The sequence below is a fragment of the Amphimedon queenslandica genome, unplaced genomic scaffold (assembly GCF_000090795.2).
Source record: "Amphimedon queenslandica unplaced genomic scaffold, v1.1 AMPQUscaffold_13359, whole genome shotgun sequence".
NCBI classification, from domain to species: Eukaryota; Metazoa; Porifera; class Demospongiae; order Haplosclerida; family Niphatidae; genus Amphimedon; species Amphimedon queenslandica.
The window spans coordinates 79,065-100,708 of record NW_003546405.1 but is presented as its reverse complement, the minus strand read 5'-3'; the positions used below and the strand labels follow the sequence as shown (position 1 = coordinate 100,708).

The following is a 21,644-nucleotide window of genomic DNA, read 5'->3' as shown; positions in this document are numbered from 1 at the left end:
CCAAGTTCATAAATGGGTGGAGAGTCCCAAGAATGGNCCAAGATACGGTGAAGAAAAGTGAGGAGAGTAGCTCTGGTTAAAACAGCTCCAAAAAGACCACGGATTAGTAACAGCAAGAAGAACAACAACCCAAGAACACTGCAACAGTCCTTTGCTATTAATATCGCAGATTTTTCAATTAAAATTGCATCTCGTAACCATGGTAATTGCTGATTACGGAAAAAATCGTGAAAATAAGCAGCCGCAAATATATTCCAACCTACGGTAAGTTTATCATTCTTGGTCAGTGTTTGCCCAATAAGTCAATATCATAAATTACGATGTTCATGAAATTAATAGGCTGTTATTGTTCATTACAAAACTATGCCATGAATGCATTCCAGTGTCACTAACGAGACCCTGATGTTGCATTGGCCTCGCCAAAACAAAAAAACAATATTGATTAATTTTTGTTTTACATGCATGATATCAAAACTATAATTATTTTGTCCTGCATTAAATTTGGCAAATTTGGCATTTTGATAGCCATTTGTCAAAATAAAACCCCGCAATTTTGAGCTATTATACACATGCTCAATGGCATATGGCCACAAATTTACCAAACATAAAATCTGCCAATTACCAAAATTTAGGAATTTGCCAAATGTACCCATCCAAATCTACAACCTATGCAGTATTACCACTGTGTTAAAAGTTAATTGCTTAGATAGTGTTGATTGCTATAGTTTTCATTGCATTCTTCATAATCTTATTAAGTGTGGCGGTGTTTGGGTGTGCTGCAAACTGACAGGAGTCACACCATGGCAGTTGTTACAGTATAGAGAAAGTATCAAATCTTGATTGCTAGAGTGAAATGGTGTCTCTTGGAGTAACCACTGCAAGAAGATAGACATTCTTGGACTTCTACTCAGTACACACATGCATTTAGTGGGCCCTATTTGTTCCATACAAACTCTTGTCAAGCGTCTGAAGTATATAGGCCTAAACTACCCTTGCTAAAGACAAGCTCCTCATGTAAAGTCAAAAGGTAAGAAACTTTAAGGCATTCCTTTCTTCAAGACAAAGAAAGTTACAGAAAAACGCAGCATATTTCTTTACAGAAAAGGTTTCTGCGTCTCTCTAGAGATAGTAGATAGCCCTATTACTGAAAGCATGACGAAATGATAGGAGAACCTACCTACATTTGACAAAATTGTTAGGTTTAGGTCCCTTGCACTGCCATCTATACTTAATAAAGCTAAAGAAAGTGACTTTTTGTAGCGCATGGAGAAGTTATCTGCATGTAAGGCATCCCTTTTTAAACCCACAATACCTCAAAGTGAGAGATTGCTTAAGTTTGCTTCTGGACAGAATGAATGACAGAAGACACACATCAAAACATAATCGTTGCCAAGGCTAATTGCTGGTGAGGCCAACAATTACAATCCAATGGGAATAGGAAAAATAATGATTTCATTGTTGGAGAGTAAAGAACCCTCATGTGGAGGATATTTAATAACAGTGTTACTGTTGCTACATACTTCTGTGCAAATTATCCTTGAGCTTCTAATAGAGGGAAAAATACTGGATCAACCACTTTCACTTTTTGAGAAAGTAATTCTAAGTACTATATATTTGCTTAGTGTAAGTAGCAATATACCTTATGCCTTAGCAATACTTTCAGGTAATGTACCTGATCTGTGTATTTAGAAATATTAATTACAAATATTAACATTATGCATAGAATTTATTACATCAGCAGATAAATTTGCAAATGATAGACATGCATGTTTTTATCAATCACTTCCCAATGCAGCATCACAAATTTAATAAATAGCAATTAAACTTTCCTTCAGTCCCCACAATATCATGAAATGCTAGCAGAGGCTTTAATAAATAAAAAAGGGATTATGAAATTTGTTAAAACATTGAGACTTACATCTTTCTAGCTAACTATTGGGGGATTAGCATTCAATGGAAGAACATCTTGCTAGTAAATGAATACAGCAGCAATATGTATGAACACCATTAATATAGATCCACTTACTTTAGTCTTATTTAATTTGTACACAGCTACACAACATTACTCAGTTTAAAGATAGCTATGTTAGGGACATATAAATTTAAATTGGCTAAACTGATATTTATTTCTTTGTTTCTTTAAGTCAAAATTTTAATGAACATGTACTATCATTGTACTCAATTGTTTTTTCTTTTCTTACGTATGTGGTATGTATAACAAGTATATCATAAAACATTATGGTTGCAATATTTCACTACAATGTCCACTGCTGCTAAAAACATGGTGTATCTATCCAAAATATAGAATTTAACACTATTACTTTAATTCAGAGACCTACAGCCATTCCAGCTAGTTCATATCTTCTAAATGCATCTAATTTATCAATATCTACAGTCCTCAATATAAGTCATTTTAAAGTTTTTTTAGAAAAGGATTACTCTTCACGTGTAATTTTTTTACAGATTTACTTGGTAATTATCATGTTCTAATGAATACATTTTGGGAACAAATATAAATTAGACTTCTGGCACAGACAACACTACTTAAGCAATATTGACCGAACCATTTCCACAAGTGGTACAGCTAGGCAAACCTGTGACTTTAAAAGTTATATGAATAAGTTACAATTTACACTTGTTTCATTTTTAAAACTAGTTAGTTCATTATTCCATTGCTGAGAAATGCATGAAACTCTTGATTTAGTATTTAGCATTATACAAGGGTGATCAGTGCTCTGATCATCATTCATTGTGTAGAAATTGAAATTAATAATTTTACTTTTGCAATAAATTTTATGGGCAATTGTAGTTTCAAAAAGTGAAGACATTTTTTTTAATTTTAATAACTGCTTACATTTACTTAATTGTTAATACTTCATCATTAAAAGTTCAATTTTGTAATAGGTGTATTAATCCTTTGGTAATGTTGTTCTGCATGTCCACCAGATATCAATCTAGCTCAACCTCAGTGATTTCTTTTAACTAGTGAAATTAATAAACTATAATTTCTCTGATTATAATCATACTTCAAGTTCACTGCAGCTGCTTTTTTTCATTTGTTTTGTAGCAATTTCACAAAATTTTGTCTGCACTGGTGTTAACCCGCTCCTAGGTGTTCCTATATTTTAGTAGTGACTGACACGTAGTTAATCATAGTTAACAGTAGGAGGAACACAACCGTGTAGGCTTGTTGGCCAAATTCTCAATTCAGTGACATCATGGAGCAGTGACTGCTCATCAGTCTCCAGTATAGTGTTGTCTTTCTCACATTGTTATGCTATCCTACCTCAAGTTATCTGGTAAGTAGTTGAGATGCACAAGTCACGATTTGGAGTGAAGTCTGGAAGACGTACTAGTTCCTCCGTGCATAGGCGGCGGCAGGATTTAAGGAGCAGTCGGGCAAAGAATGGCGCGCGAAGCGCGCCGCGATTTTGGCCACACCCACTTTTCCCCACGTATTTTGGGCGTATACTCAACGCACTCATACAATATGGTATAGCATAAAAATGAGCCTAAAAGGCCCCCTATCTTATCTGTAAAGCTCTATCCAACCTGTAAAATGCTAGTCCTGGTCCTCCTGGAAGGCTTGTTGACAAAGGAAAGCAGAAAAGACTGTCTCTTGCTAGCCATGGTAATTATTTATGACTAAAAATGATGTCATTAATTAAATTTTCATTTCCGGCCAAAATTTTTGGTCGGGCATTGCCCGTCCATGCCCGACCCTGCCGCCGCCTATGCCTCCGTGGGTCACGGTCGTGCAATTTGCACCACACACTCTACTATCTTAAGCACAATAGCCAGCACTTCATCTGAAGGTAGAGGTCATCCAAGGACACGAGCCTCTGTCCGTATTCAGTCCAGTCCTACACAGGAATCTAGACTTCCACAAGCCGAGCAAGACAACATGGGATTAATGGACCTATCTACCCCAGTTTAGGAGCTATAGTGACTGGTGATTGTAGGAAGCGCTTTTGCTCATGATACTGAGCTGATCACCCCCTCCATTTTTCCTGACCCAGCCGCTGATACTCTGACTGGTGGAGCAAGTTCTGTAATTTAACCTGCCTAAGTACAAGGTGCGTGAAGGCAAATTTTAGTGTATTTTGTCAATGCATGTCTCTCATTACTAGTATTGTGTGATGAGTTGTGTGTAATTATGTATTGTGTAGACCAAGTCTGGCATTTTGTTCGGTTTATTTCTGTTTGTTTGCTTGTTACAACTTGTACCATGGCATTCCTTATGGCCTCTGTCCAGGTCATGGTTGTAAGTGCCTCTTACTTGTGTTTGTTTTTTGCCAACACTGTCAGAAAGCATTTGCTCACCATGGCTGCTGCGTGATGGCATGTACAAATGGCTATATTTAGGCATTGGGGAGCCAACATTTGCCAAAATTGTGACAGTTGATGGTGTTTACTGTTTGTGTGCATGCGTCTGTCGTATATGTGTCATGGCGAACATTAAAAATGTATTGCATGCCACGTCACTTATTGATTGAGTACTGTACTGGCTAACTGCTAGTGGGGAGGTTTTGTGGATATATCAGTGGGGCATACTGTCTTGACTGTGGTAAGGTTATCCAAACAGCAGGCCTTTTGGAGGAAAGTGATTGCACAGGGCTGAAATTAACCTCTTGGGACTTCTTTGTTCTGCCTTTTCTAGGCCTGGGTTCAATGCCAACTACTGCATTTATCAGGCCCAGTTGTACAGCCACCTGTGTCCCCACCACTTGTGCCTGGTGGTTCCGATGTGTTGTCTCCTAGCCTGCAGGCCTTTAGGTCAGTTTGTGGAAATGCAGAAACTGCTGTCTGATACCATCACTTTTGTGAGTTGCCTAGAGCCATTTGAAGGTAACCCAGCTTCACAGCGTCCAGCAAGACCATGCTTGAGGGTGATCTCATCTATTACACCGTACTTGTATTGTTTTACAACCTACAATGCCATGCGTACACCCAACCACAATGCAAGACACTTGCTGGCGTATGCTCGTCTTCTGTTTAAGGAGTCATTGAAGCACCCTGGGAATGCCTGGATGGAATATGATAGAGCCTTCCAGCAGCTGGCAGCAATTGATACATCTACGCCACAGAACATTATTCACTCTGACATTGAAGCAGCTACTACTTTGGGGTGAGCCCCAGTACATCCTGGAATGTTTGTACTCACTGCTTTGAGGCCAACCATAAAACAAAACACTGTGCCTTAGAGTTCCTTCCCCATTACCTAGGCCTAACACCAGTAAGAGAGCTGAGTCTACATTGCAAATATGTATTTCATGGAACAGAGGCCGTCCATTTGGAGGGTGGTTCAGACCACCCCTGCTTGTCAGGGGCAACTGGAGTAGCTCTGGTCCTTTTGTACTCGGAATCAGATGGTGATTCAGAGATTCCCTTGCCCTGCATTCACAAAAGCATATGGTATACACATACCTAAATGAACGTCATGGAAATGCACATTTGCTGTTGACTTAGTTGTGTGTATGCATGAGCCTTTCCATGTGATGCTTAATTGTTTTTCATTTATGATACTTAATTAGTTCTATGGGCTACTACAATTATTGATTATGACTTTATTCATGTTTTCTTTTGATTATCAGGAAATTAGTGTTGTAGGAAATTTTTGCGGTTTAAAATTGTGCTGTGACTTAATTTTTACTAAATAAGACTGTGTTATGTATTATTGAATGTGGCATGTAATTATATGAGTAATCTAATTTTTGCGAAATTCTAATGCAATAAAATTTAAATCACAGTAAAAATTTCCAGATAGATGGTATTCTAAATTACTATTTCCCACCAGAGTTACATGTATTGCTGTCCCAGTTCCCATTGTCTCTACATCACTGCAACATAAAGAATGGCTGCTACCTTTACACTCAAGACCTTTTGGACTTGGACAAGAGTGGTACTTTCTTAGGCCACGCTGCTTGGTGTCGCTATATGTCACCAGTACATCTTCCAAACTGGACTTAGTTTTTGACTAGTCATCCTGATCAAGCCTTTTGCAGTTTACATTGCTCAATGTTTCTCAAGACGATTTAGGATTGGCTTTCAGCACACAAAGGCACAGCTAAGGACAGCAAGTAGAAATCATCCATCTGCTATGAATCAACCCACTGCTGTTACTGAGCGTATTCAATATGAGCAGGTCCCAGGCCGCTTGGTTGGTTTGTGGATCATCGACAGGTACACAAAAGCCCAATTGGCTTTGTCCCAAAAGAAGGCCTGCATAACTAGTGGAGGATGATTGTGGATCTGTTCTTCCCCATGATCACAGTGTCTATGATGGCATCCCCAAGCATGTACTCCCTTTCATACTCATTGGCAAATTCAGCAGTGCCGGAGATTGTGAAGATGGGGAAGGGCATTAATTTCAAAGATGCATACCGGATTGTTCCTGTGCATCCACATGATATGTACTTTCTTGCAATAACTTTGCAGTGATTTACAGCACAGACAAACTACGAAATGCATCTCCTGCTGTGTTTTCTCTTATTGTGCCATGTTCAATTTCTCGTAATCTGTGTCATATTTTCCAGGTGACATGAACATGGCTGCAGATGCATTATTATACCATCATTTATTGACATTCTTTTATCTGTTTCCACCCACACCCTGGTCCCCCATACCTCCAGCAACTCTAGACCTTTTGTTTCAGTCACTGCCAACATGAGACTCAATGGCTTGGACTACACTGTACAGCAGTTCTTTGAAGGAGGTCTTGCCCCATCAACACTGGCCTCATAATGCAGATATTTATTATTCCGTAGACAATACCAACTGATGCCCTTACCACTGAAGGAAATCACACTGTGTAGATTTGTCACTTTCCTTTATAAATCTGTTCTTACCATTAAACTATATCTTGCAGCTATCAGACACATGGTGATATCACAAGGATTATCATACCCATTACTGTCATCCCTACCACAGCTTCATTATGTCTGGCCTACAGCCTGCACCATGGAGGAAGAGGTACCCATTACTCCACTGTTGTTGAGAGCTATTTATACACCGTGGTCCAAGGTACCTCTGGAGGATGACTAGGTTATGTTGTGGGCAGCATTTTGTCTTGGCTGTTTTACATTCCTACGGGATAATAGCTTATTTGGCCATAACACAGCCATGTGAAAGTTACCTTTTTAACGACCTGGGGGCGAAGCCCCCAGGTTGTTCCTATAATTGAATTCACCATCGCGCTATCTATATAAATATATATATTTGTATGTCCACACTTACATTTCTTCTATACATGTTGTATTGGAGAAATAACAAGCCTTAGCAACCACCCGCCCACGCTCCTTTACGTGAGTGGGTTTGGTCACGGCAAACAAAATGGCGGGTTACACATGGGAGAAAGTTAAGAGCTTTCTAACAGCGAGAGCATAGAGATACTGTCTAAAGACTTCTCTAGAAGCATTATAAGGTAGAGAGAACCTCTATAAGTCTTATTAATGACCAAGTTGTACTTGCAAGGTGGTGAAATCAATTATAGGAATATTTTTACCCTGTTATGCTTCTTCTTTATAAAGCTGGAACCCCACTTTCTAGAATCAGGCTTGTAAAGGAATTTCAGGATTCTCTTCCAATGGTAGGGAGCAGAACCTCAGGCTAGAGTGGGCAGAGTTTTAGAATTAGGGCTGCAGCGACAGTGGCTGCAGCTGGCCTGAGTGACTCCCTTATTAAAACTCTGGGTAGGTGGTGGTCATCTGCCTTCCAACACTATGTCAGGATATGACACCAGCAGTTGGCTTCTGTCTCTCGCACACTAACCTTTAACTAAACTTTATAACTTGCATCTAATTCATTTCCAAACAATTTTTGCTTTTATTTGTAGCTTGTCCTGTTTTGGTGATGCTTTGTTCAGTTATATTTTATTTTGAGTATTGGAGAGTGTGGTGCACCATGTATTGCATAAGTGCAATACTCACTCCCCATTGTATTATATCACTGCATGCCTACATACCTTTAAATAGATGTAGGTAGGAGCCTGTGCCCCTAGCAAAAAACCTAATTGAAGGGTTAGTGAGAGAGAGTTACCCTATCATAATTCATAGCCCATGTTATGCCTCAGTATTAATCCCCCTCAGGGCTTGGCATTATGAGGCTGATAGCAATGTCTAAACTGACCTTACATATTCACTAAGTCATCAGCATTTGATAGCAAAGGACAGCAAGCAGTCTGGTCAGAGTATAGTCAACGGGATGCATGGTGCTGCATCCCCAAATACTTATAAGCTCAGTGCGGGGTGTGGCCCTCACAGTCATAACAAACCGTCTCCACTATGTTTGTGGACATGGTTAAGGGACCGCATGAGACATTAAATAGTAATTAATACTCAGTTTATGATAGTAAACAGGAGGAGGACTACACCCCTGTCTCAATTCAGTGACATCTTGCAGCAGTGGCTGCTCATCAGTGTCCTGTTTAGTCTTGTCTTTCCAAACCACCCCACCCATTATTATTTTGTCTACCGTCTGAGGGAGTGATATATGTCAGGGCATTGCACCACACCGGGCTAGGATATTGTACAACTAAAATGCTCACTTCCCTTTGTATTATATCACTTCATGCCTACAAGCCATTGAATTGACATAGATAGCAGCTTATGCCATTGCCCACTGTGGAAAGAGTGAGACTAATTTAAAGAAGGTGCACTATAAATCTATGCATGCAACGTCATGAAATCACTTTCGTCGATCACAGTATACAGGTGCCCTGGGCACAACATAGCGGACACATTTGAAAGTAACAAAATGGCTCCCACACTGGCACTGTTCTCATCAAGGCTAAATCACTAGTAAAACTCATTATAAAAAGATTAAATTTAGCAAAGGTGAGAGGGTTAACCTACAAGCACAGGTAGAAAGCATGGCAAGAAGAGAAATGGTATAATTGTCTTGAAGTAACGATTTTACGTTATTATCAAGTATTGATATTGTATATTCCGATAATCTGTCAAGAGCCTAACAATCATGATCAATATGCTATCAGGCATGATATAAGTGGTAGTTGCAAGGGTATAGCCCTCACTACTACATAAAAAACCATCCTAGGAGGAACTGCCACCGCTTGGACCAGACAGCCCTGCCGACTATACCAATTATCAGCCACCATCATCAAGTAGAAGTAGTTACAGCGAAAGACCCCCACTTGGTCCTAAATCAGATCCTAGTACTAATATCAGTTGTAACATTCAACAATCCACTGGAAGTAGTAAATACAATAAATATATATTCTAAATTATTAAACATATAAACAATAACAAACTTGAATGGATATGGGGATGGAGAGACGCGTCCTGTATTTGTGTACATTTTCCCAACTATACCAAGTAATGCAGATCAAAATATGGCAGTACTGTGATGGTAATATACCAGCACAAGTGTATGCTAGCACTAGCCTTAAAAAATTAATGTCAATTAATGTATGATTACTTTGCAATACACGTTATAGTTACTTCTTTATCTACTACATAAGAAACATGAGTTATGATTACAGGACTCAACTATCATTCATTTGAAATTTAGTACAAATCACATGACTTATACCATAATAATAATAGTATTTAAGAATAAATAAAGAAATTTTGATAATTATTATAATAAATCATAATAAAAATAGTAAATAATGCCTGACTGTAATTGATCACCCTTCGGTCAACCATATGAAACTATCATCAACATGTGCATCCTAATAGCCGATCCTATATTGATGCACAAAATGGCTGCTCTTCGTCCCCATCTTATTTTATATACTAACAATAATTTCAAACACATTGTAACTACCTAAAGTATTGAGTGTAACTAGTATCCTGTGATAGAGCCTCTAAATGATCCTCTTTCCCGATTAAATCAGCAAGAAAGTGAGACAGCATTTTCAGCGCCTTTGTTTAGTGCCTAAAGGCCCCTTAACTCGATCAAGCCTAACTAGAACTGGTCCTTGTCTTCTTTTAGAATATAATGTAACTCCACTTGGCTCCCAAACCTCTCTCTGCCTGTGTTTTTCCTTGAAGAAGGAACATCATCTAGATCTGGCATTTTTACAAGTGAAAAAAAAAGGAAGCCACCATGCCCAGGGCATCGCCTTTTATACCGCACCTTCTCATTTAAATAGGTAGAAACAAGGTTAGAGAGAGAGAGAGTTACCCTGTCCTAGTTCATAGCCCATATTAAGCCTCAGTATTAATTCCCCTCAGGACTTGGCATTGTGAGGCTGAAAGCAATGCCTAAACTTACCTAACTTAGTCACTATGCCATCACTATCTGATGGCTAAGGACAGCAAGCAGTCTCATCCGACTATTGTCAAGGGGATGCATGGTGCTGCATCCCCAAATATTTATTAGTTCAGTCTGGGGTGTCTCTTCGCAGTCCTACCAAAGTGTCTCCTCTTTGTCTGTGGACATGGTTAAAGGGACTGTATGAGATGTTAATTGCTATGAAAATATAAGTAGCATAATAACTTTGTTGTACCACAAAGAAATTCAGGCAATGGAGCTTGTAAAAGTAGCTACACTGCACTATTCAACCAGCACAACACCATTGATGAATTGTCCAAAGCTTTTTTCAGTTGATACTCTAATTCAATCATGCATGCTGTGTCCTATACATGTACATGCATATATCATTGAAATACTATGCATAATTTAATAATGCGCTTTCGTAAAAGTATTCCTGATAACATCATCTCTAAAGTGGACATACAATTTTATACATAAATTGTTGTTATAGCTATATAGTTAATGTACTTCTCAACATGAGTAATGATGACATCACTTCCATCAGAGTTGAATTCCACATCTGCATCCCTAATATTTTTAATTCCAAAAATTTAGATGTGGCTCCAATGAACTTTGAGCCAATTTGTTTTCCAGATAATTTATTTATTGAGTATTAACCATAATCACCCGAGGAATTGAATGAGGATGTTGTCAAGTATCGCTCCCAATTGTGGCATGCATTGCAACTGAAAGTACTTATTGCAAGGGCTTGAATTCACTTCAGCAGAGGAGACATGTTGAGAAACTAAGTCATCCTGGTCTTTGAGACACAACCTATCCATAATTATCACAAAAACAGTTAAATTTCTACAAAACATGAGTCATGGCTTTTTTTATGGCCTCTCATGGAAGTCAGGACATGTTTAATTAGAGGAACGAGATGGTAAATAGAGAAAAATTTATCAGTAATTAACACAAGACACTTGAAACGTCATTCCCTGTCACTGCTATGCATTGATTGATGACTTATGCTGCATGTTGTAGTATAATAAAAGTTGTTCTTACGTTGTTGCATCACATTTTATAGTTAAAACTGCAGTTACAAGTAGATTTATAGCTTGCATTATCATTGCCTACCTTGAATTACCAGGCAAAACTTTAATATCTTTGTATTATTCTGCTTATTATTTTGCTGTTACAGCAGGAAAGCAGTGTTGAAAAGTAGTCTAGATGGTTAAAATTATCTTGCAATTTTGTTTAGAAAGCTGTTAAATCATCAGAAACATTATTGCAAGCAACCTACAGTGAACTGTTTATTGACAAAATTTTTCATCCTTCTTTCACTTCTATTTTGCTCTCCTAACTATTTACGTCCAATTTTTTTCATTTCCTCTTCTTCAATAAAGAAGAGAAGAATATCAGCCAAGTTTTGTTGCCTGCAACCCTGTAGCAGCTCAATTGTTTACCATTGCCGCCAATGGCTCAAACAGCTTATTCCCACAATGGGGTGTGGCACTTGTCAACATGTTGCAATGATGATTCTTATCCTCAATTCAAACTATGAATAATTATCATGAAAACCAAGAATTCTTCTTTACCCTATAACAAATTAGTAAATGTATCCGTCTAATCACAAATTGTACCACAGACTTGCTAATAGTTATAACTTCTTGAGATATAATTTTCCACTCATTAGCAATTTCCTGTAGCTGCTTAATTATAAATAATAATAATTATTTACTTGATGCTTTTTCTTAGTAATATCTGTCTACTGCATCAGTATTAGCAATGGAGGATTTACATTTGAAACTGTTGTCATCATCATCACTAGAACTAAAAAAGTATTATTGTTTTTGAAATTAATTCATTTTAATTTTCACAATTTTAGACAAAACTATTCCAGAGGAGATTTTTGATAGGTGCAAGGATTTGACATTTTGAGCCATGTTTTAGGTCTTCTAGACCATTCTTCTGTAACTGGATGTTTGAATGAAGCTTTAGCCTACAAGTTTCAATTAATAAATCATTATCATTAAATGCATACTTCTACAAGCTTTCTTTTTTTATTGATGGTCTCTGAGTGATGTCTGCCTCCCTCTCAAAACTTCATAGTGTTCCTTAGTCACTAAATCTATGCTTAGGGTGGTCAATTCTCTTCAATATCAAACTCCAGGCTTCAAGTGTGCCACTTGTTTTATCATCAGCAGTGTTTTGATTTTATTAGACATACAATGGAAGGTTCACTTTTAAAATTCTTACCACTTCATTGATTATTTACCTCATTTGATGGGTAGCATTCTAATTTTAATAATTTTAATTTTCATAATTTTAATTGAAAGCGTTGTATTACAGTGATAGCTACACCTCTAAAAGTGATGTCCCAAATGGGATATGCAGCAACCACTTCTTCTCTAACACCTGCAGCCACTGTGGGTAATAAATTTTATTACGGGGCATTGTTGAGTTTTGGCATGTGTATTGATTGGCAATTCTTTTAGAAATATATGCCAAAAAAGAATTTAGAACTGAATATAATCCTGAGTAAAACCTAAACCTTCCTTTTGATCTTCTGGCTCGTTGAAACTCTCCTGTTTTTGGCAGCATATACTCCTAATTATATCTTCAATCTCCAGAGTTGCCATTTTCACTAAAAAATCTATGTACTCTAAACTAAATGCTGGGTAAATTAGTGCCAGCCTTTTAACAAAGCTGTCAAGACAATTAGAATTGACAAGCATTGAAAATGCATACAATGTGAACTTGTAAGTCTCACTTATTGATGAACCACTATATCAATAACAATTCATAATTTATTGTCACATAACATTAAACGTACAATATCTTTTGTAAGTCATTCGTCATGCTGTACGTAAAATGTGCAATTTATGCAAACACATCCATTTTCGAGGTCACAATCAAGAAAAGCCCCTGTAGCAACTCTATAACATCTGTGGTAGTATTTTGAGAGACTATAATGAAACAAATCTCATGATAGGGACAAAACTACAACCATACTGTGATCAATAACTATCTTCTTAATATAATGACATTTTGTGACCTATAATTATGATACTCAGTTTTTAAAATTCCATAACACGAGAAGCTGCTAGCACGCTGTTATCGGCTGTCAAGAACTCTACAACAGCAATTGGTGGCTCTAGGCATGACCAGTGACCCTGCTAGTAACCTGCTAGTGACCCTGCTGGCCCATGACCAGTGCTAGTAAAACATAGTGCATTTATCAAATTTTCTTTTCTTCAAGGACGCAATTGTGCCAGTAGCATCCAAACAGAGGGTGTTACTTGCTCCAAGTTCATGGCATAGTTGAAGGCCCTCTTCTGTAAAGCAAGTAACACTTGCAGGCGAAGCTTGTATGCTTTGTATATATCTGCAAATTTTTTTGATTGCAACCCACTATTTCATTCCTCGTGCAACTTCAGTATTGATGTGAACAGGTCGAAGTGGTTTCGTTTTTCAAGCCTTCAGATTATATCTTTTGCATAGTTTTAACACTACTCCCCGCTTGATCCCATTTTCCTGAAAGTAACTCTTCCTCAGGGATTGTAGTAACAAGCTGATGGTAAAGGGTTGATGATGCCTAATGTTCCAGTAGTTTTTTTTAATTTTGTTGCTGACCAACCTTGAATGTGACGTGATCTGCATTCATCACTTTCGTGGCAAACATCATTGTTGGTAAACTTGACAATAGCTGATAGGGTGCCCCTCGTAGTACTATCACGAATTGCAACAATAAATTTAATTGGGCAAGATGAAGATGTGCAGTGGCCATAGCATCAAAATAAAGGAGAGATTTTTTGAGACATTTTCTTTTATCCAATGGTACTTGAAGGCAAGAGAGCAGTATACATTCGCTATTGGCAAATAGCAAAGTATTGCATCTTTCCACATATTCTTTGAAAGCGATTTTTGCCAAAATGAAGATTTAATTGTGTGCACACTTTTACCATTGACACTTGTTTTAAAAAACTAGTCTCATTTTAAAATTGATAAGTACAATTGTGATTATTATGAACAATAGAATAATTTACCACAAAAGTGCTTGGTTTCTCTTTTGTAACAGTTGAAACTATCATCATCATTTGCGTCCTGTGAACGGAGATAAGTTAACATGGATTTTGCATCTATATTATACACTGCCAGTAGTGTAGAAAGGGCAGTTGTTTCTAGATCATCAATAGTAGCAGCTACTATTATGTGATGTTATATTTACTACTGACTATAAACTATATTACTTGAAACTGTTGACAAATGATCATCATTCACTGTACTAAGGGTATCATGTATGGGGTGTGAAGACTTTAAAAATATTATATAGACAGTGTTAATCTGCCATTGGATACAAGCTATAGATGTACATAAATTTATGGATGCATCACATACTGATATACATATTATAAATGATAGTTGTGTAGAGATATCAATACACCTACAGCATCTCTTTCTATGACTTCATGTAATATCACGTGATCATCACCCGGCCTATAGCAGTTGTGTCTGAGTGTCTCCTGTCAAGACAGTACAGTACAGAAGATGGCAATGAAGAGCAACCCAAGTAAAAAATGTATAATACCAATAGTTTGTTTATTATAGCCCTTAAATGTGTGAGCAGTTTGAAATAGATCTACAGTGGAACACCTTAAACTCCAGACACCATTTGGATCTACTGAAGTGTCCTTATTTCAGAGGTGTTCTTAATTCAGGGGTGGTGAATAATAGTTATTAAATCATATCAAGGGTAGAGGTAATTCTAATAAAGTCTATGTTTATTTGTCAGTGTATCATGAATTATGTTTATTTGTCAGTGTATCATGAATTATGCATGGTCTTATGAATGAAAATAGTCTAATAATGTAGTTTGTATGCTGCTTGTAAAGGAAAGGCTTGAAGATAAAACTTCATTGAGGAGGATACCAGTGTTTATTGCTAAATCTGCACAATCCCTGTGGTCAAGGTACACTTGCACAACCTCTAAGGACTAGATTGCTTCCCCAAATGACTTTAATCGTGGAACTAATGGCTGTTGTTCCTCCTCTACCTCTTGATCTCTAGCATCAACATCATAAGATTCATTGATATCACCAGTAGTCATCAGTTTAATAAGAAACTGACTTTCCCAGTGTTCAAAATCATACTCCTAGCATGTCGGTATTTGGTTATTGAAGCAAATGTACTCACTGCTGCTTAACAATTTAGGATCAGTGCTGCCGTGCACAGCTCTGATAACTTGGCCAACAAGAATATTCAAATGTGAAACATCTTCATCTAAATCAGCAAATGGATCCGAACCATCAGAAAGAGGTACTACTGTAACACTGAAGAAGTCACCAGATAGAATTCTAGCCTTGCAAAAGCACTTTTTGATTGTTTTAGCCATAACTTCCCTCCATGCCTTTGCAACCCATTGAATTGCAGTAAGCACATTTACAGACTTGATCACATCATGAGCAGTATCACACTCATCAACCACAGCTAAAGCATTAGACAATGGGAATCTGTGGTACTTGATTTTAAATGCCTGAATGATGCTCAAATCAAGTGGCTGCAAAACGCTTGTGGTATTATGGGGTAAAAACACAATCTTAATATTGCTATACCTTTCAGCAAAACTATCTGGATGGCATATGGCATTATCCATGAGTAGCAGTACCGACGACCTCCCTTTGTCAATGAGCTGGCGATTCTTTTTCTTGAGTATCTCATCCATAATTTCCCCCATCATCCAGGCTTTAGGCTGAGTATCTCATCCATAATTTCCCCCATCATCCAGGCTTTAGGCTGGCCATAGTACATGACTGGTAAGTCAGTTTTCTTGATCTTGCTAAAGCAGTGGGAGTTTTCTGATTTCCACACAATTGGAATCTCTTTCTCCATGTCATTAACAAAAAAAGCTGTTGTAAAACGCTGTTTGATCGTTTCCCTCCTCGGCATTGATGAGCACTTTGCCCAAGACCTTTATCACGTAAGGCTTTTCAGAAGCATTCAGTTTTGTCCATATTCCAAATATTCTCTGGTTTGTATTCACAAATCAGCTCAGGCAGCCTCTCCTTCCATGAATCAACAATCTCACCTCATACAGCACCTGACTCACCAAATAATTTCACTTGTTTTATGTTGTATACCTTCTTCCAACGGTCCAACAACCCATTAGATGCTGTAATATCTGGTATTTCCAACAAAAGGGAAATCTGTTTTGCCTTGGCCATCAGCTGGCTTCCATCATGGTACACTTCTTAAGAACAGGCAACTTGATGCCACTTAATAATCTCAATGTATGGAGATGTTCACTTGTTAAGGTGCTTGACATCTGAAGAAGCATTCTGCTCACAGTACATAGCTGTAATGTTGTCTTCTTTAGAGTTTCAACAATTTGGGTTTTTCCACATTTGAATTCCATGGCAAGTTTCCTTATCTTCACTTCAGGGTTTTTGTGAAACTGTACAACTTCATACTTTTCTTTCAGAGTAAGGTCTTTTCTTTTTCCAGAACTTAAGATTTGGTGGAGCTCATAATGTTATTGCAGTACTTCTTCCTGATAACCACAACATTGTGCAGCTGTGCATCCTCACGTGATATGGTGTGGCTAAGCCTGCTAGCTACTTGCAATCTTTGAAACCTGACAGATCAAAAGTTCTACTGCCTGAATTGAATGGATTCTGCAGAGATAAGGTTTTTTATAGAGGTTTCCATGTCTACAAGACTGTATGGACCCCTGTTATAGTAGAAAAATTGGTTATTCAATGTGAAACTAGTAATCCTGTAATACCAGATGTTGCCATGGCAGTAATTAAAGACATAGCAACAGTGGTTGGCCGCATACCAGCCAACTTAGCTCCCATTGTTTGTAGCTCTTTAAGCAGAACAACCCACAGTGGCACGGTCACGATCACAGGATGCTAGGTGAACAGGGGAGCAGGATTTGGACTGGAGATACCATGTGTTGATATGTTGATAGGCTAAATTTGTTAGACAAGATCTGACAACACAATCTTTGCTTTAAAAAGTGCTTATATCGTAATAATAATAATTTTAAAATAAAAATAATTATATTTTAATTCATAATCAGTACTAGCAACAAATTAATTGACCCATTGATCGCTAGGACCAATCCCACTGTCCGCACTAGAGGGGTTAACTTATATACAGCATGATTATTCTGTTTTTCTAAAAGTTTCTGTATTCCGTAATTTGGGGGTTCGCTTTTTGGTGGACTTTTGTACAGCAACAGTAGGAAGGACGTTTCGTTGTACTACTGTTACCTGTAAGTCAAAGGTGTCCATAATTCAGGAGTGTCTATAGGGAGGGGTTGCACTGTACTCTCATTTTGAGGTTATTGATCAGGCTACGCACAGCAACACTAAGTTAGTTAGCCTTAAGTGTGTTGGCTCCATGTAGTGTTGCTGGTGAGATATAGCAGCCAAGAGCTGTTTCCAGGAGTTGTTCTATCCCTGCTATAATATTACCTCATATTTGTTATTTTACAGGACCACTGATGCAAACAAGACGGAGGAAGAGAATAAAAACCCTCAAGGAATTAACTGAGACTAGTTGAGATACTAGTCTGGCCACTATATAGGGCCAAAATACCTGTTAATTAGACGAGGGATAATAGTGACTCTTAAAAATTTTTTAACAATATTAATGATGTTTTAATTCCTTCCTCATTTATCACTTCATTGCAATTTTTAAAGAAACATTTGAATTACCAGTGCAGGTCTAAGTTAATTTAAAATATGAACTGTGATTGTCTCACTAGATAAAAATTTCTGAACAAATTAAGTTTTGAGTAAGTGGAAGCATTGTAGTAACTATTAAAGCAAGGGAAATTAGAGTCTCTTGATTGTGATAATGTTAGTGGATTTCAAATGTACATATGCAATTTTTTTGCTTAGCTTAAATAGATTTATCCAAATGACATGCTAATACAAAATAGGTAGCACTTAGCAGTGGTCAAATCAAATATGACAGCTGAGGAAGTAAAAAATGATGGCGATACTGCACCATGAGCAATTAAGCCTTTTACAAGTTATTTAAAGGAAAAAGTGCATACTATAATCAACTTCATGAAATTACTAAAGGTCAGTGTTGAAAGGCAATTATTGTGATGTTTTATGAGTGATATATTATTTATTGTGATTATTGTTTATCAATTATTATTAATTATTAGTTCTTATTATTATTCATGAGTGTATTCTGTATATAAGAGTAATTTTGTGAGCAATTTTGGCAGAGGATTGAGTGTGAGTTATTGATTCGTTGGGAGATAGTGTGACTGTGGCACTATTTATCTTTATTTGATATTGTTATTTCAACCAGTAAAGCTGGTATTATTTGATTTCAAACATTCTATTGAAACATAATTGTTGAAATTGATAGCAAGCCAGGCATTGGCGAGCTAACTAGTGCATCCTGAGCTGAGCTGACTACTAAGAAAGCAGCTATATGGACAGGCTGGATGGCATCCGAATCTGTAGAGGAGACGCATTGACAATTTGGTCAACATTGATCCAGATTACTGACTGAGCGGCCTAGGATCTGGAACTATACCAGCTGGTAGAGTAACTCTGCTGTGACGGTCTGATTACAGTCCTGAAGTTGCAGCCTTGGTAGAGTACCTCTTTGGGAGTGGTGAGACAGTTCTTCAAGTTATTGCAATATGGGAAGGGCTGGGTTTTTGTATACTTACCTGTTGCTTTACGCCATATTTTGACTTCTTTGTACTGTTGCATGCACGTGGACTCGCAGTGGGTCTTGTGGCTAGTTTGTTGTTTTAGTTTTAAGTACACTTAGCCTACCTCCTTTGTCTGAGAATTCATTTTTTGTATAATAACGGTGGATCTTGCTGCTCTAGAGATAACTCAAGTTGGACATCGTGCCATATCCACTCCAAGGGTAAAGGTGTCTGATCTCTTTGCTGCATCCCCTGGGCCTGATAAAATCAAACTTCGGCAATTGAAGCGTGGCCTTCAGGATACTTTTGATTTTCATATAAAGTTTGATGAACAAATTTTGTCTCTTGTCGATTTGGGAGTTTTGGTTAAGGTGATTGAAGATTCGGAGCGAATCAAAGATGAGCTGTTCCTTGCCATGTCTACTGTGGATCGTGCTGTCTCAACATTGCCACCTCCTATCCACACTAGTACAGGTACATTAAGTCCTGTTAGACCTCCTGTTGTTTCTGCCAAACTGCAAGTTGACAATAAAGTCTTTTCAAGGGAGTCTAGTTGCATGGACCCCTTTTTGCGCTTCCTTCAAGTCAGCTATTCATGATAATCCCAGCTTGACAACCATTGATAAATTTCCTTATCTGCAGTCTTTATTGGAAGGCAAAGCCAAGCAAACTATTGCAGGCCTTGCCCTTACTGATGCCAACTATTCTACTGCAGTTGACTTATTGGTGAAGAGATTTGGCAGCAAGGAGAGGATCACTGCAGCTCATATGGATGTACTGATGAGCCTTGATATAGTTTCTTCTGATCATCACATTTTTGAGCTTTGTCGCCTGTAAGACCTGACTGAGTCTACAATTAGGAGTCTATCTGCATTGGTAGTACCTGTGGACTCTTATAGATCATCGCTGGCTCCTTTGTTCATAAAGAAGTTTCCATCTGAGCTCAGACTTGCTATTGTGCAATAGATTCCAGCTGATGATTGGAACACGACAAGGATACTGGATGTGTTATTAGCAGAGGTCAAAGCTAGAGAGAGGGCCTCCCTACCTAAGACTAAACAGAGTAGTTTTACCAATAAGCGTGGAAAGGATTTTTCCACTGCTGCCACTTTTACTGGAGGTAGCCAGAGTAGTTGCTGCTTTTGCCAGCAAGAAGACCACACACCTGCCCAGTGTACTAAGGTCACTGGAGTTGATGAGAGGAAACGAATGATAAGAGAGCAAGGCAGATGCTTTGTTTGCCTCCACCCAGGTCACATTAGTAAGCACTGTCACTCCTTGATGAGCTGTGCTACGTGTGAAGTGAGACATCACTCTAGTGTATGTATGAGGAACTGAAAGCCTAAATCAGGCCAGAGGCCTCCTACTGCTAGAGATGGTGCTTCCCCACATTAGTCTAAGGGGTTAATCCAGAGACCCCTCCAATTAAAGGATCAAATACGGGTGCGACCTTCTATACTAGTTCCAGAGAGTGTACCCTCCTTCAAGTGGCACGCATTTTTGCCTTCAATCTCATTGAGCCTAGCAATAGAATGTCCTTATATGTCCTATTAGGCAGAGGGAGCTAGTGCTCAAATATTACTAGAAGTGCATGCCAGAAGTTGGAATTGCCATCCCTGATGGGCACTAAATCGGTTTCTATAATGACATTTGAGTCTAGAAAGGAGTGTCATACTGAATGTTTTGTTGTAAAACTCGGTCTTGAGCTGAAGAATAATGCTCATGTGGAGCTTAAGCTGCTCAGAGTTAGCCTCATATGTGACCCTTTGACGTATGAAGCCATAAACTTGAGTAAGTATCCTCATCTCAATAGTTTGGAATTTTCTATTTCATTGGATCATTGCAAGTGGATAAAGCCTGACATCTTAATTGGATCTGACCAGTATTGGTCTCTACTTACAGGTGACATAATGAAGAGTAACAATGAGCCTGTTTCTCTACCCTCATGCTTTGGCAGGATTTTATGTGGTACTTCTGCTGTGACACAGTCAAGCGCACAGAGTGCTACTATGGTCACCCATGTTTTAAGGGTTGACAGTGTCCATGAAGACATGAGCCTAGAACGTATATTACGTTCATTTTGGGAGCTAGAATCTTTAGGAATTTTGGAAGATGAGAATTTAGTGCAAACTCAATTTAGTGATCATGTGAAGTTTGATAATGGTCAGTATGTTGTTTCCCTGCCTTGGAAAGACTCTTGCATTACTCTTGCTGATAACTATCAGCTTTAACGTCAATTGAATGGTTGGTTTAAGTGCCTGAAGAGCTCTCCTGAGTTATTGAGGAGATATAATGATATTATTAGAGAGCAACTTGCCATGAGATTTAGTGTCCACGTTGAGAACTCTGAAGAATGCAGTGTGGCACGTACACACTATTTGCTGCATCATTGAGTGTTGAGGCAGGACAAGTCTACTACAAAATTGAGAATTGTATACAATGCCTCTGCTATGACTAGTGGTCCATCATTGAATAATTGCATCCATATAGGACCTTCATTGCATCAAAATGTTTTTCATACTTTTTTGCGATTCAGGATGTAGCCTATTGCTATTGTGGCTAATTAAGAGAAAGCCTTTCTTATGATTCAGGTGGTAGAAGTACATGAGGATGTTTTGCATTTTCTATAGTATAAAGATGTTTTTTGTGAAAATCCTCAGCTTCAGAATTATAGGTTCACACATGTGGTTTGATGTAGCCACAACCGTATACCTTCTCAATGCCACCATGGCTCAGC

General features: G+C 38.1%; 1 protein-coding gene across 1 annotated transcript in view; it reads right to left on the bottom strand.

The window, feature by feature from the left end:
- Positions 1-15,943, bottom strand: part of LOC105313053 (uncharacterized) — a 21,441-nt gene extending 5,498 nt beyond the window's left edge. The window contains exon 1 of the mRNA XM_011406173.1: positions 15,426-15,943. Coding sequence (XP_011404475.1) covers positions 15,426-15,943 — 518 coding nt within the window. The remainder of the gene's footprint in view (positions 1-15,425) is intronic.
- Positions 15,944-21,644: the final 5,701 nt, after the last annotated feature.